Source organism: Leguminivora glycinivorella, chromosome 2, assembly GCF_023078275.1.
Source record: "Leguminivora glycinivorella isolate SPB_JAAS2020 chromosome 2, LegGlyc_1.1, whole genome shotgun sequence".
NCBI lineage: Eukaryota > Metazoa > Arthropoda > Insecta > Lepidoptera > Tortricidae > Leguminivora > Leguminivora glycinivorella.
Window position 1 is genome coordinate 13,831,879 of NC_062972.1, and position 17,463 is coordinate 13,849,341.

The window sequence follows — 17,463 nt, forward strand, 5'->3', positions numbered from 1 at the left end:
CAACCTAAACTGAACGGCTTTAGCACTTCATGGTAACCCCCCAGGTCCTTGTTTTTAGAACTGAAATTATGATCAGGTAAGGTTATTGGTATATTTGATATGCCCGGATTTAGAGACCTTGTTCCCTAGGAACATGTAGTAGAACACTTAGAATTCTAGGGTGGGTGGTATTCATATAAATTTTTCGAGACCACAACACTACAACTACGCTTAATTTCCAAAATCGTAGGGCCAGATGCAGAAGGCGGTGATCTTGGACACGGCGCGGATAGTCCGACGGTTCCTCTCTCTGCAGCCCTAACCACCGGTAGCTTGGGCCCTGCCCCGCTGCTGGCGGCACCCTAGGTTAGGTTTTTTATAATGTGTTTATATGTTTTTTTATATTGTTTTGTATGGGTTTTTGTATTTTACTTTTATATCCATATTATAAAAAGCTTAACCTAAGAAGCAAAATAATTAAAATTTTCCTTGTTTAACTGGTTTGTTCGCTAAGGTAAAAACAACTTATTACGTTTATTTTTATGTGCAAAAATACGTTTTCAATCACCATACTATATCTAAATTTATCTGTAGTCTGGCAAAGAGTAGTAAATACTAGGGGCGCCACCGTCTATGTAAACCGTTTTTCATGTGACAACTATTCTGACACTTTTCTACGAGAACAGTAAAGTAGTATAAAAAAAATGTTGCATTTCTACTCTTTTTTTGCCGAGCTGTAAAAAGTGTCATATATTTTTTTATTATGTGAAAAATAAACGAAAGACATTGCTTTGAAGGCGATGGGAATATCTTATAAAATCGCATAACAAAATATCATTCATATTTTATCAATACTTACTAGGTTTCTATTATTTTCGTGCCTACGCACTGAAGATAATATTATGGAAAATAACTGCTTAACAGCAAAAGCTATACGTTTTTTTATTATTTAGGCAATCATTAACATAATTTATCTGGTATACCTGCTGTGCAGGAAAACACAACCCGGTATGATTTTTTTCCACAACAGGTAAAAAAAGAAAAAGTATTAAAAGTATAAAATATAAGATCAAAACATACATTGTAGCAGTGGAACGTAAACGTTACCTAAAGAGATCTCGCCGACATGTCTGCTTCAAAGACCATTTTAATTGTGTGCTTATTCTACGTTTTGGCTGTAACCCTAGCGCAGCCTGGTGATCGTAAGAATTTATTTTAAATTATATTTGTGCGTTAGAGATGTAGAAAACTACGATACATATAAAAATAGTACCTAAAAGTACAGTACCCACAATAAAGATGTTAAAACTTAATTTTACAATGATACCTACAATTTTATGAAACAGAAACGTGTGCTACTCATTTTTGAACAAAACGAAAATTTTACATCTCCGGCAGGACTCGAACCTGCGACCAAATAGAACACCGGTTCAGCCGCTCTGACCAACTGAGCCAATTCCTTTTTCCTTTACTTTAAAAAACCTTCTTAAACTACTTTTATTTTGGACATGGAGCTGAACTAAAATATCACTTAGTGAAATAAATTCAGAAACAAAATATGAAATTACCTACATTATATACTAGGGTGGAGCGAAAAAACACTTTTCTGGAATTAGCAAACCTAATAGTTATCAATCAAAAATATCAGCTTTTAAATCAACATCTTCTGCCTCCGCATTAGGTTTGAAATTTTGAAAATCTCATACAAACCTGAAAATTCAACTTTTAGATAAAAAATGTTTTTAAACATTATTGATACATATTAATACAAGAAACTACCAAAAATTGCGAAAATCAGTATTTTAGCGGCTATTTTGGCGAATGTACTGAAACTAGTCAAACTTTGGCGATTCTTGAAACATAAAATAAACATAATACTGCCGAATTTTTTTTTATCTGAAAGTTGAATTTTTAGGTTTGAACCCTAATGCGGAGGCAGAAGATGTTGATTTAAAAAGCTGAAAATTTGCACAAAGGCATCATAGACTAAGGGGCATTGATTGATAACTATTAGGTTTGCTAATTCCCTACTATTATATACCTTTTAGACTCCTGCGACAAAGGCGAAGTCTACATCGTATGTGGCCCCTCATGCCCCAAGACCTGTGAGTCCAGAGGCGACACCTGTAAGCTGTGCTCGCAGCAATGCGTTAAAGGATGCTTCTGTGCCAACGACACCTTCAGAGCACAAGACGGCTCATGTGTAACACAGGAACAATGTCGTAAGTTTGGTTTAATATTCAAAAATGTATGGTATTTTTTTTAAAGGTTTACCAACAGTTATTACAAAGAATCTTATGTAGTTTATACTAAAATTAAGTACATGCTTAATGTATAACTTATTACAGGTAAACACAACATGCAAATATTTAAACTAAATAAGTCTACAAACAGCTGACCCATTTGATCACCTTATTCCTATTGAAAAAGTTTCTATTAAAGATGGGATGTTCACAGATCGCGGTATAACAGTACCTAGTGTCTTGGGACCAGTGAAGTACATAGGTATTAAGTACATGCAAAGTTTAAGGCAGCAGCGCATCTGTGGCTACTTTTGCGTTAAAAAAAACATCATAACATGCAATCGAACAGTTTACTTGTAGTGCCGCGGCAATGTCGTAAGCTATACCTATAGCAGAATATTCGAGTTCAGACGAGCATCATGTAAGGAATAGGCCCCATATTCATAAACATACTCTAAAGTTATCAAGCCGATAAAGTTAGTTTGTCCTTTTCTATCCCACCAATACGTCGGAAAGGGACAATAGGTTACTCCTACTCATGGAGTGGTTAACCCTCGAGCCTTGAAACCCTCGCATCACTCATGATTCCACTGTCTGAATTGTGTAATGCAAATATCAGTAGGTAAATAATTATTTCAGCTCCACGTGCATGTACCGGTGAAAATGAAGTATTCGATGAGTGTCCTCCGACTTGTCCTCGGACTGAAAAATGCGAAAACTTATGGAGCAAAAAACTATGCGAAGAGAAAAATTGCTGCACACCTCAATGTCGGTGCAAGCCTGGTTTTTACAGAAATGAACAAAACCAATGTATCTCCTCGCAAGAGTGTAGTAAGTATAAATGTTTTCATTTTTAGCGAGACTACGAGTACTATGTCGACTGTCTAACTCACAGTTCTGTAATCTGTCCCTAATGAGTAATGAGCCAGTTCGCCGGACAATATTGACCTGCCAGAAAAAAAGAAAAATAAAAAAAAAATACAGCCCGGAATAACTGACTGGTCGTTATCGCCCCGTGATGTGATAATGGTGATAATGCTTAAAACTTTTTCAAACCTTGCCTAATACGAGTATTTTTTTACAAAAGGCACACCTAAAATCGCCGTCAATAGAATATGTGAACAATGTAAACAAACTTTGTAGTCAAAGTGTCTGTAATAATTTCCAATCTAACTCACCAGAGTTATTTAATTTAATTTTAGTTATTTAATCGATTCATATCACATTGTGATCCTCAACCTTTAAAATAATAAAATTCTGCTAAACTATTCATATTTTATATAATGGTTTGTTTACATTGTTGACAATTTCTATTGACGGTGGTTTTACGAACTCATAGTAATTTCATATATTTTTACTTTGCAGTTAAAAAAGACGGAGGCGAGTCTGCGGGACCTGAAGCACTACCGAACGCAGCAGCACTGGTGGCCGGCACTGGAAGGGCCGGTTAATACGTTAAAAATTATAAGTTAGGTATTTTAGTATATATACTTATGTATACTTAATGCTTAATTAATCTGAGCTTATCGAATTACAATTTGTAAGTTTTTTTATAATTAAATAAGTGTTTTAATCAGAAATATGTCCCCATACGGCCGTTGGTTATTTGTCCAACGAGTAAAAGGGCCCTCCACAATGTTGAGGCAGTCAACTGTAGGCAGTAGGTATGTTGGCCCGTAGTAGGTAGGACACGATCTAACAATGATTAATAACGGGTGGTATTTAAACGAAAATCAAAAAAATAACTTTTTTTACGCAAATATAGTCCAAATTCATATCAAAAATACTAATTGAACAGCAAAATTTGCAACTCAAAATATTACTAAATACACTACAATATTATTCGTGGCGTGCATCTATTTTAACTTTTAGTAAAGCTTTTTCATGATTGCATCGCTAATAATTACTAACGCACAGTATACCTAGCAACGCTTTTTTTTTAAATGTAGCTTCTATTTTTACATAATATACAGCAGTTTAATCTAAATGACACAGCATTTTTTTCTAATTGCAATCAATTTTTTTATTAATTACAACATAAAGTGACCAGCAAAAAAACATAAAATTTAAAGCGCAAGCGCACAGAGAAGAAGAACGGCTTTTTTGACTGCATTAAACAGCTTTTACGGTTCAACGAGTGATAGTCCATACCTACGCAAGATGACGCGATTGGCGGATCGAGCAAGTTCTAACCTAACCTTACCCACTTTTATCACAAAACTTTTATTCCGTGAGGGTTACAGTTCTAACCGAACCTAACCCACTTTTCTCACAAAAGTTTGTTTCCGTGAGGGTCGCATTTCTAACCTTTTTTTTTTTGTTGACGGAGTGGGGAATGTTTTTACGCATTTCTCCCCGCCCGTGGGGAAGGCCATGATGGGGAGGGTATGTGGGACTCACTCATTCAGCTCCCTCTCCTGGCGAGAGGGAGGGAAAGAGAATACCCACTAAACCCCACTCCGGCGTCGCACCCTCTAAGATGTTGTATGGGGACATTACGGGCTCGCACATTCATTCTTCCGCAATGTCCCCCGTCTTTCCCGACGTTAGGCCAGAAAACCCGCACCAAGGAAGGGGACAATCAGGGACGCTTCTGATTCTCCCCCCAGTCGTGTAAGGCCGTGCAATGTGGGCCCCAACCCACTGGCCCTATTGAGGGAGGGCGCCGTTTATTGCGAACTGCGCGCGTCTACTTCCTCTACGTCTTTGCCGATGCGAAGGCGCATAGGCCGCATTTTCGCGTTCTCGCTCCTCTGTCTCCTTCTGCGAGATGATGTCCTCACAGAAGGAGATGACCGCTTTCCAGTTCCTCTCGCTACGGAGCATGGCTACAACGACGCTGTGCGTAGGTCCATCGACGCATAGGTCCGTCGTTCCTATTGCTGCGGTGAGAGCGCGGCGCTCTTGCTCCCAGTGGCTGCACACCTCTAGCGTGTGTTGGGCCGAGTCGTCAGGGTCGCCGCACTGGTGACACTGGGGCCCCAATTCCCTCTTTATCTTGTGCAGGTAATGACCGAAGCAGCCGTGACCGGTCATCACCTGCGTTGCCCTATATGACAGGGCCCCGTGCTTCCTCTTCAGCCACTCCTCCATATATGGGAGGACTGCCCCTATGGTGTGTGTTCCATACGGACTGTCCTCCAGACTGTCCTCCAGACTGTCCTCCAGACTGTCCTCCAGACTGGCCTCCCATAGCTCTCGGAGCCTGACCTTGGCCTCTCGGTCTGCCCGCTCTGCCACTTCTGGGTCCAAGCGTTGTCCTCTAGCTCTGGCCTCCACCCTCATCGTATACCTCTCCGCCTGGACCTGGGCGTCGAGCTCCCATGGAGGAGTGCAGGCGAGGAGACACGCCGCCGCATGGGATACCGTCGAGTAGGCCCTAATTATTCTTAAGGCCACCACTTTTTGCGGCCGCCGGAGCAGGGATTTGTTTCCGCTCGACAGCCGGTCCGCCCAAATCGGGGCCTCGTATAGGGCCATACTTCTTACCACCCCCGCAAAAAGGCGGCGGCATGGGGCTCCTGGTCCTCCCACGTTGGGTAGCAGCCTGCCTAGGGCGGAAGCCACGCCCACAATTCGTGGAGCAAGTCGGGTGAAATGTTCCCTGAATTCCCATTTTCTGTCCAGGACCAGGCCAAGATATTTGATATTGGCCCTGACCTGGACAGATTCCCCCTCCACCTGAATCGTCAAGCCGGCGGGCAGGCGCCATCCTTTCCCCCGAAAACTACCGCTTCCGTCTTCGAGAGGGCCACCTTTAACCCAAGCAGGCGAATGCGGCCGACCGTCAGTTCTGTGCCAACCGCCGCCCTCCTCAGTGTCTCCTCCAATTCTCTTCCCCGCACAGCCACCATTGTGTCGTCCGCGTAACATATGGTGGACATGCGGGGAAGCAGCGCCCCCTTATCACCCAATCATATCCGATGTTCCACAGGAGTGGTCCTAAGACTGACACCTGTGGAACACCGCAGGCCATTTCTCGTTCTGCTCGACCTTCTCTTGTTTCGTAGAGCACTACTCTCTCAGATAGGTAGTGCTCCACGATTGTCCTCAGGTGGTGGTACCGAAGTGCCTCCTTGATTACGTATATGAGAGGGTGCCGAAGGCGTTGGCGATGTCGAGTGATAACGCTACGACACCCTGCCCTCTCCCCGCTGCATCCTCACTAAATTTCCTAAGAGAGGAAAGTGCGTCCATTGTGGACAGCCCCGCCCGGAACCCGAATTGCCTGTCACTGACGTCCGGGCCGGTGTTCTTAAGATGTTGGAGAATGCGGCCAGCAAGGATACGCTCCAACATCTTCCCTACCTCGTCAAGGAGCACTATTATTGGCCGATATCCGGAGGGACTGTCCGGCGGGCGGCTATCTTTCCTGAGGAGGCACAACCTACTCTCTTTCCAGCCTCTCGGAAACAGGCCCTCCTTCAGGCAGTCATCAAAAAGTTCCCTAATTCGGTTTCCGAGATGCTTTAGCATGATAGGTAGGACTTTTCCAGGTACCCCGTCTGGCCCAGGAGCTTTTTTACCTCCCCTCAGGCGGATGTCTACCCTCATAATCTCGTCGTCAGAGACCCAAGGGAGTCGCAGTTCTAACCTAACCTAACCCACTTTTCTCACAAAAGTTTGTTTCCGTGAGGGTCGCAGTTCTAACCTAACCTAACCCACTTTTCTCACAAAAGTTTGTTTCCGTGAGGGTCGCAGTTCTAACCTAACCTAACCCACTTTTCTTACAAAAGTTTGTTTCCGTGAGGGTGGCACTTCTAACCTAACCTAACCCAATTTTCTAGCAAAAGTTTGTTTTCGTGACGGTGACAATTCTGCTCCTTAGAAATAATGCAATGAATTAAGATATTGTAGCTATAATAATTATTAAATTAGCTGAACGTGAATACTTAAAAAATAAGAAAAAAGGATGTATGCTCTTCGAATTAAATAATTTGCTATGAAGACGGGTAAATTGCTGCGCAATTAGTATTTTTGATAAGATTGTTGTATTTTTGTTCCTAAAGGAATTTAATTGTCTTGCATTAGAGGAAAAAAGTAATGTCGTGCTGATGTGTATTTTGGAATAATCTGCATTACTAGTTTTGTTAATCATTTAGTTTATTTGCAGTGAAGTAATTAATTTGATGTACAGAAGTATATTATTGATGACGATAAATTGATAGGCGATTATTTTTTTGCTGTGCGTTTAATAATATCCCATTAATAACTAACATTTGCCCTCGGCTTCGCTCGCGTTTAATTCGAAAATTGCGGATTGCTCCATACAAACTTCCACCCCCCCATTTTAGGGAAGTAGACGTTGGAAAGAGACAAAAAGTAGCCTATGTCACTCTCTATCCCTTCAACTATCTCCAGTTAAAAAATCCGTTTTTCCGTGAAAGACTGACAAAACAACAGACACACACACACACTTTCCCATTTATAATATTAGTATAGATTAGGTACGCGTCACTTTACTAGTTTAAACTAGTCTAGTACCTATATGTGAGTATGTTTAATAAAACGTCCCACTTTGGGAACAACTCAAATTATTTTAACAAATATTTTGATTTTGTGTTTTTAAGTATAGTCACACTACTATATATAAATAAAAATCGAAACAGATTTTTCTTTAATATATGATATGACATCTTGTTTCGATTTTTAAGGCGAGATTTACTTGTATCTTTATATAAATAAACTGACAGCTGCTTTATAGCAATCGACAAAGTGGGATGTTTTCCCGTGCACACTCACGTATAGTTTCATATTTTATGACTGCGGTACTTAGGTAGCTATAATATAATTCCAAGATCCTCGAGAGGATGACAGTTTTATATAACTGCCAGTTATCGTTGTCACCATCGAGCAGCCGCTCACTTGGACATCTTTACCCGCTACTTGCATTGAACACGCTATTTACCCGTCACCTCCTGACAGCCAGCAAATGGATAAGTCAATCCGAAAAAAACAATTTCCAAAAATCCACAAATCCTGTCCATTGAGCAGCGGAAACAATGCCGTCCCTTACGGGCCCGACGCGGCGGCGGCGACAGAATGATGGATTGCGACCACTTGTGTATTGTAGTGGGGACCCGGGAATTGAGATTTCGGGGACGGTAAATAGCTGTTTCTCACGATATTTGTTTTTATCGTTAGAATGGATTTTTTCGTATTTACTTGTGTGTTTACTTGTACATAGTCAGTAAAAGGTAAAAAAAATACCTGGGGCCCGTTTCTTGAAAGGTACAAGCCTTGTATTACAAGTGCGCGAACTGTCAAAAGGTGGAAACACACTTGTAATACAAGGCTTGTACCTTTCGAGAAACGGGCCCCTGGTACCGAAATACCTTCTTGTATTTGTCATCCGGTGTCAAGCTCAGTCAACTTATGTTGGTAGGTATATATTTATGTATTAATGATTCATATCATATGATATCGATGGCGCAGTTACTGTCCAGGGTGGCTAGCCGAATGGCACAATCGCTCACGAAACGCTCACGAAACGAAGCGCTAGTAGATATCTATCTCTATCGCGCTTGCGTATTGGCGCGACAGAGCCATGCGTATCGCTTTCGTTTGGCGTCGGAGAAATGCCATCGGCTACGGGGCCTGGCGTCGCGCTCGCGCGATAAATGATAAAACATCAGGCCGTCCCTGTCTCACTATTTGTAAGGATAGGGACGGCCAGATGTTTTATCATTTATCGCGCGACCATACTTGCCTTCCTGACATTTAAATAACTATATACGCAAAGTCGCGCTATGTTTGTAAGTGCGCTATGTTTTTCTACGTTTAAAATATGTATAAATAAGTCCGATCAGTAAAGTTTGTGAAGTTTCTCTAACCGAAATGTAAGACTTGGATAATTTCTGCCGTAGATTAGATACCTATATTATCAAAGTTCGGATTTGGCCGATCATCCTGCTACTAACCAAGAAAACAGTTGAATCGGGCTAGAAAGCGTGGCTGCGGTGACTTCTAACCATCCGGTAGACCGTTGCTTGTTTGCCACCGACGTGATATTACAAAAGCAAAGATATTGCACACTTATCATCCTCCTTGCGTTATCCTGGCAGGCTCATGGGAGCCTGAGGTCCGCTTTGACAACTAATCCCAAGATTTGGCGTAGGCACTAGGTTTACGAAAGCGACTGCCGTCTGACCTTCCAACCCGATGGGTAACTAGGCCTTATTGGAATTAGTTCGGTTTCCTCACGATGTTTTCCTTCACCGAAAAGCGACTGGCAAATATCAAATGACATTTCACACATAAGTTCCGAAAAACTCATTGGTACGAGCCAGAGTTCGAACCCCGCGACCTCGGGATCGAAAGTCGCACGCTCTTACCGCTAGGCCACCAGCGCTTCAAAGATATTGCACACTAGGCACACAAATTGTAGATAAGTGTAGTAAGTAAATGAGAATTATTTCCTGTGACGAAAATATGTGACGCAGCATCAGAAAACTGGGGGAGCTGACGATTTTTATAAATAACTTTGTTATTCGAAATTCCATGTCAAATTTCGTATTATTACGTACACGTGCAGTAGGTAGGTTCTCCAAATCTGTCTGCGCCGTGATGGATCGACGAGTCCCGCATTATACTTTATTCCTACCTATATTGAAGATTGACATTTTCGTTACTTTTTTTCCTAACGAAATTGGGACGTTGATAGGTAGGTATTTTTGCGAAAATTAGAAATGAGAAAATAGCCGTTTTATTTTACCCTCACTGTCCTTCTACTGATAGGTTTATGTAGATGGATTTCAAAGAGGATCGAGTATTATAGAGAGTTACTGTTGAAGTAAAATGTGTAATCCATCTCTTGACACAGTCTTAAAACTTTTGAACCTCAGTTTTGACAATTCGGTCCATATTCTTATCTCGATATGTGTAATTAAAATGTCAAAATATTAATATTAGCGCCATCTAGCTGAGCGTACCCCAAAGGTGTAATGCCATCTAGGCCACCGTGCCTTTTTCTGTATGGTACTGAGGTACGTTTTTTTCTTAGACTTTATCTGTCTATACGGAGTTATATATGTCTTTGCTATTATCGTAATCTAAATTTGCTGTATGGAAATATCAGAGGATCGCTAAGGTATGTAACCTCTCTTGATTTCTTTTCTCAAATAAAAGGTTTTTTCAATTAGTTATAGATCTGAGAGTTGCTAAAAGCTAAACTTCAAAAAAATATTAACAAAAGTTTGGCAAGATACTTAAGTACAATACAACTTAATAATTGTGTTTCCAATAGTATTCCTCAGGTATATTTTATCATTATATTTACTTAAAGGTAACTTATACCTAAGTTTTTTATTGGCCGTCATGTTTGATCGTAGTTCGTGCATTCTCCCGTTCCGCGAGTTCCGCTCGCTTAGCTTAATATTCAGCTCAGGCTGTTTTGCGAGACGCTGATCCATCAAAACTTTGCGAGTCCTCTGACAAAAGTTGTACAACAGTTTAGTGGTGTGACGGCACTGACAGTTCTGTTGTACTTATTGTTTACTTGTTAATTGAACTTTCAAAGAATCACATGTGCTGGCCACTAAGACGAATCGAGCCGCGTCGAATCGAGTTCTAATACATTTCAATGCGATTCGACGCGTCGCCAATGAACGCAGCAGAAAACAAACGAGACTCGACTCTGCGAATGCCAGGCTTTATCTGACATTCTAAGGTTGGCAACAATATATTTCATAGAATATTTTAATTTTCTACGATGAAGTGATTGGTTTGATAAGTTGGTAGCAATATATTACAGAACTTTAACAGCTATATCGTGCTACTGCTACAAAATGTTTTCAGGGTATAGACTAGATAGACTTGTCCTGACATCTTTTATGTAGGGTTTTAAAGTTCTATGCACGACCTTGTAACTCACGAATAACAGTACGGGAGTAGAAAAAAATATGAATCACTTGGTCCATTACATATTAATATATGATATATTTCAAGGATCTCGGAAACAGACCAAATAATTTCAATAAAATTTTCTGTGTTTTCAGAGGTCAAGATTGACAAGATTGATCTAAGTCTTCTCTCTGGTAAAACTCAGTTCAGTTCTTACGAGTAATTTAAGTTTTCCAAGCAAAACCCGATGTGCTGATAGCAGACTGAAAATTATGATTTTGTATGTTTTATTACTTTTATTAAAAAATATCAATGGTGACTACCTATATTATATTTATATTATAATGCTTCAGGCCCGGCCACGAGATATTGGTGTAGGTACACGTTTATTTGCGCGAGACGTGGGACCTGCACGGCTCGGCGAAAGTACAGAGCTTGTGTCAAGTAAATAACATTTTGTCAAAAAAATAGTGTGGCGATATGTGAAACAGGTACATAACATTTCGGGCCCCCTTTAAGCGGGCTGTCGCTTTGCCCAACTCGTCTTGGATTAGCGATGCCTATTTCACAACCTTTCGCGTGATGCCATGTAGTCAGATACTAAAAACTCTCAGTAAGTACCAGACCAGACCATTATGACCCCTAAAGGCGGAGTCAAATTAAATTTTATTAAGAAGCTTTTTAACTTTATTAACAACATTTGCGGTTACGATATTACATACAAATTCGCGCTTATATTCCCAAAAGTGGTAGGTAGACCATAGACATGCAGGCCACATGAAACTGCTAAATTTAACAGGTCGAAGAAACCCAGGTTGCAAGCATATCGGCCACACCACAATTTAACCCAAATTCCACAGTATACACATCACAGTAGGAAAGGGGGTAGTGAAATTTGTAACTTGTCACCACACGGGTTACAAATTACAATATACAGGGTGTAAACCTAATACGGGCGAACCTTTTAACGGTGTGGTGAGTATAGGACATAAAAAGTTGAATTAGATAACTTTTACTTAAAATTGAAATATTCTTTTTATTCATACAAATTAATTAGGCCCGCAACGTAATGCAAACACACACTCGCGTTAAACGCTCGTTGACAGTTGTCATTGATTGTCATCGCAACCACGTTTACAGTACATTGCTGCTGGGAAATTTTTCAAAAATTAATTATGGGCTAAAAATTAAGAGTAACTCAAAAACACCTCTTAATTAATGATAACAATATTGAATTATATGCCTGGTTTCATTTATCGCCCTTATTACGTTTACGCACTGTATGTATGTTATACCTATTTTTTGCCAACATTAACAATTTTGAAACAAAAGTCACCTGTATGATCATAACTTTCGTACATACATATATTATACATACTTACTTTTATACTTTATTAATAATTATAAATGGGAAAATGTGTGTGTTTGTTTGTCCGTCTTTCACTGAAAAAACAGAGCGACGAATGATGAGTGATTTTTTTTAATGGAGAATGTTGAAGATGGAGACAGGAGACATAGGCTGCTTTTATCTCTTTCTAATCCCCCATTTCCCTAAAATGGTGAGGTGGAAGTTTGTATGGAGCATTTTACGCAATTTATCGCGAGCGTAGCCGCGGGCAAAATATAGTAGGTGCCCTAATAAATATACTGTACTTTCCTTTACCCATTTGCACAGGCCTCTAATGGCACGTGACAGCGCTGATGGATCGGACTACCCTCGCCCGCTACCCCCTGCGTCGGGGAAGGCCAGAATTAGCGGATTTTTTGTTGCTGACTTAGGTTCACGTTAATTTTGGGAATGGCAGTGGTACATATAAAGTGAACAACTATATTGGAACATAACATTAATGTTGGGATTTAAAAATATATGACCGCGAATCATAAAATATTTGGGCGCTAGGCCCATTTGGCCATGTCTTTTTTTTTCTCTATTATTGATCATGGAGAAAAAAGGTGTAATATTTGACTTTAATTTATACCTAATGGGATATTAAATTAATAAGAACACAAATTGACTAAGCCCTACAGACTTCACAGTCGTATAGCCTTTTCACTCAGGACCAAATAAGGACCAGCGGCGGGCGCAACTTTATCGCATCATTGTGTTCCTATCGCACTTACGAACAGTGAGAAAAGGACAGCCTGACGTTATATCGTTTATCACGCAACCATGATTGCCTGCCAGGATTTAAACCCGGAAATTATCAGCTTCATAAGGATATTTTTGGCTCATTAGGCCAGGATAATTGACAATTCGTCCAAAGTACCGTAGTAGTATGTACTTAGTACATTAAATTAAATTTAACTTCACAAAGGCAATCGACGAGTGAACCTGAGCTAATTAAGACTTCGCAAACCATAATCACGAACAATAATTAACAGCTGTCCTTGGTAGTTCCTTATATTTGACATGTCACGAGCACATACATGAGAAGGCCATTCGACGCATGACGCATGACCAAACCTTTTTTCTATGAAGCACGCTGTGCGAAATTCATAAATCCAATATCATGACAAAAGCTGTTAGTTACCTACCTTAAATAAATACCGCCAATAAAGAAACAACTATTTTAATATAGTAGGTACATTACGATACTAGTGCCAAAAAAAGGAAGTTCGAAACGAGTGGCGATAAATCGACACGAGTTACAAATTTCCTTTTCGCACGTGTATCGTACGACGTTTTTCAGTACAGATGAGCCTCCGAAGTTTCGACCTGGCATATAATGAACCACTTCTCGCACTAGTGCGTAAAAAAACACTATCTGTACTGAAAAAGTTATTAAGTAGCTAGCTGTATACACGTTAATTTTTATTGTACTTAACTTACGAAGTCCAAAATTTAGCGGTTTTCTCTGCTCTCCTTATATTGCTAATATCTCAGTACTTACTGCTAATAGTATGTACCCCTACAATCTTACTCTATACCTACAGAAGCTCAAAATTACGATAAAAACATAAATATACTACTTATTAAAAAGACGACCTTATATGATGGGTTATATCTGATAACCTTCTGAGTTAACTGAATGAATGATCCGTTAACAGTTCCGGGTGCGCTCAAGTTATTAGATCCTGTTGCTATCTACGTTGAGAATGACATTTTAAAAATGTTAGTAGTAGTCAAAGCTTACAACACTCTGTTTAGTAAGTAGTTTCTTATTTGAAAATACTTTTTGTGATTATTGAGAAGGTACTAAATAATTTTTAAAGAAAAAAAAAACCGCCTTCCTTTTGGGGTCTGGTGATAAATACTTTGTTGTTGGATTATGTTATCAATTCGTCTGTATATTTTTTAATGTTTGTTATTCGATATCTCCGTCATTTCTGAACCAATTTTGAAATTTGGATGATTCTGAAGTACTTACAGATGAGAATGATTATCAGAACGGAACTCTAACCAGGCCCCGTAGCCGAATGGCATTTCTCCGACGCCAAACGAAAGCGATACGCCGCTGGCTCTGTCGCGCCAATACGCAAGCGCGATAGAGATAGATATCTACTAGCGCTTCGTTTCGTGAGCGTTTCGTGAGCGATTGTGCCATTCGGCTAGCCACCCAGGCCCCGTAGCCGAATGGCATTTCTCCGACGCCAAACGAAAGCGATACGCCGCTGGCTCTGTCGCGCCAATACGCAAGCGCGATAGAGATAGATATCTACTAGCGCTTCGTTTCGTGAGCGTTTCGTGAGCGATTGTGCCATTCGGCTAGCCACCCTGGGGCGGCTCACTCTTCATCAGCAGTTCCACTGCACCAAATGTCACTGTTCTGGACGTAAGTGCATGCTGTTCTTATAAAAATACCAAAGTCACTATAAGTGTGCCGTTCAGATTTGAGGAGTTCCGTTCTGACCATCATCAGCAGTTCCACTGCACCAAATGTCACTGTTCTGGACGTAAGTACATGCTGTTCTTATAAAAATACCAAAGTCACTATAAGTGTGCCGTTCAGATTTGAAGAGTTCCGTTCTGACCATCATCAGCAGTTCCACTGCACCAAATGTCACTGTTCTGGACGTAAGTGCATGCTAAAAATAAAAATACAGACGAATTGATTGAGAACCCCTTCCCTTCAGATTTGGAAGGCGGTTAACAAATTCACTAGGAACACTTTAAGAAATAAATTGGCAATTTTCTAATAAATAAAACTCCAAAGATATGTAATGCAAAATACCTATTTACAGGCAGTACAATACTGCTAGCAATGTCAAATTTACCGGCAGCACGATTCGAATATGATTTTTAAATCAATCTAGGTACGTCTCCGCTACGATAACTCATCGGTCAGTGTCAAAAGTGTAATTTTTTCATCAACCATCGTAAACCACATTGACACATCAGATCTAATAACTAGAATTTTAATCGGGAGTATTTACGTGTTTTTCTGGTTGACGTAGCGGAATAGCACAAACGCTCACGAAACGAGACGCTCGTAGATATCTATCTCTATCGCTCTTGCGTATTAGCGTGACAGAGCCAGACTTCCTTTCACGGCGTTTCGTTTCGCGTCGCAGAAATGCCATTCGGCTACGGTGCCTGTGCCCCCACATATGGATCAAGGTAAGTCTCAATTCAAAGCCCTAAGTTTTGTGTTAAGTTTCTCGCAATAGTGGGGGATTTATCATTGAAATATTCGCCAACATTCGTCCTTCGTATGGATGACGAAAAGCACTCCAAAAAATATGTAGGTATTGTATATTTGCAAACAAAATGAATTTGCAAAAGCCGTTACTTTAATGTGCAATTCAGATCGATTTATTCGTCAGGCTATCGATTTAGACGTCAATCGATCGATTTGTTTGCCGATTCGTTATGTAGAACATGGGTGTCGCAATAGCCAATTTTCATAATGGAGGTTTGGAGGCATGAATGTTGTTAGTGATTGTAATGATAGGCTAGACCTATTGTAAACGACTTCAATATTACTTAGCGAGGCGTAGAGTCCTTGATAAATGTATTGTTTTAAATTGTTATTTTGAGAAGACTAAGTTGCTACTTAGCATAATTTATTTAGTAGAATATTATCAAAGACATATATGTATCTAACTCCGTATAGACAGATAAAGTCTAAGAAAAAAACGTACCTCAAAACCATACAGAAAAAGGTACGGTGACCTAGATGACGATTTGACACTGGGAGACGCTCGACTAGATGGCGCTAATATTAATATTTGACATTTTAACACATATCAGGCTAAGAATATGGGCCAAATTGTCTAAACTGGGGTTCAAAAGCTTGTGTCAAGCTTACCATTTTATTTAGTAAGAAAATTGATTGGGTAAGCAAATTGATGAAGTTAAGCCTAAAAAGGGGTTTTCCGGTCCCTGGTCAAGAGACGGCTGTCTATGCACTGTGATTCTGATTACACATTTTACAGTAACAGTAACTCTATAATACTCGATCCTCTTTGATATTATTTATTTTATGTGATAAACTGGAGCTCCACTTTAAATTTCACATAGTTATGGTGTTATTTTCCCGCAATAGTGGGGGATTTAGCATTGAAATATTCGCCAACATCTGCGTATTCGTTCACACAAATGTGTGTGCCTAAATAGGCTAGCAAAAGCGAAATTGAAAAAGGATACGGAGCTGACGCTTTTCTCAGTGTCAAACATGAGTTTGACCTATAATCTATATGTATTCTGTGCTATAATATATAAAGGTATGAGTAGAGTAGTCTCAACCAGAGGCTTAATTCGACATGCGAAAACTGACGTTTCGTGTTGATTTTTTGGATGCTGTTGGAAAAATGTATTGCCTGTATAGATAATCAGATTGGGTTTACTACAACACTATAGGTTACTATGGAAAAGGTGATACTAGAGTTTTTTTGTAATTTATTTTTTGTCATTTCTAATCCTTCGGGACCGGATTGTACCAAATTTTATTATTGAGGGTGATTTGAGCTTTCATATACTTACCTAAATATGTACTTTTGTTCTCAAACGGTTATAAATTAATTCTGCTAGATACCAAAAATTGCACTGTTGAAAAGTAGGAAGTTCATTATATATAAAAATAACAAGTGAGAATGGCCCACCAGTGGGTCTAAATAGTCTCCTTACTGATCTTGAAGTCAAGTGAAAAAAATATGAAGCTCCTTAGCCATTTTATGTCAGATGGAGACTCAATTATCTCTACAATCCTCATAAAGCTTGTCCTGGAAAATTCAGTAAGTATAAGGTAGCTGATTTATTTTTATTACGATTCTACAACATGTGTAATTATTTGTTTATAAAATAATTGATTGCAATTATTGACAATTCGAATGGAATGTACAGATTGTTTAAACAATTTTATAATAACCGACTACTAATCCAATTAGTAATAGTACTTCCGATCTTCCTGACGAATTGTTGCACATAAGCGACTCGGTCAACTGCCGGCCGAGCCACTCA

At 39.8% G+C, this 17,463-nt stretch overlaps 1 protein-coding gene across 1 annotated transcript; it reads left to right on the forward strand.

Moving 5' to 3' along the window:
- Positions 1-1,037: 1,037 nt before the first annotated feature.
- On the forward strand, positions 1,038-3,783 carry LOC125241000 (inducible metalloproteinase inhibitor protein-like). The gene is made up of 4 exons (XM_048149260.1): positions 1,038-1,181; positions 2,028-2,201; positions 2,862-3,053; positions 3,588-3,783. The coding sequence occupies exons 1-4, from the start codon at positions 1,106-1,108 to the stop codon at positions 3,671-3,673; spliced, it is 528 nt and encodes a 175-aa protein (XP_048005217.1). The 5' UTR covers positions 1,038-1,105; the 3' UTR covers positions 3,674-3,783.
- The last annotated feature ends 13,680 nt before the right edge of the window (positions 3,784-17,463 follow it).

Coding starts and splice junctions, on each gene's coding strand:
- LOC125241000 (XM_048149260.1), top strand. CDS start 1,106: ATGTCTGCTTCAAAGACCATTTTAATTGTGTGCTTATTCTACGTTTTG. Junction 2,202..2,861: donor TGTAACACAGGAACAATGTC/GTAAGTTTGGTT, acceptor TAATTATTTCAG/CTCCACGTGCATGTACCGGT. Junction 3,054..3,587: donor TATCTCCTCGCAAGAGTGTA/GTAAGTATAAAT, acceptor TTTACTTTGCAG/TTAAAAAAGACGGAGGCGAG.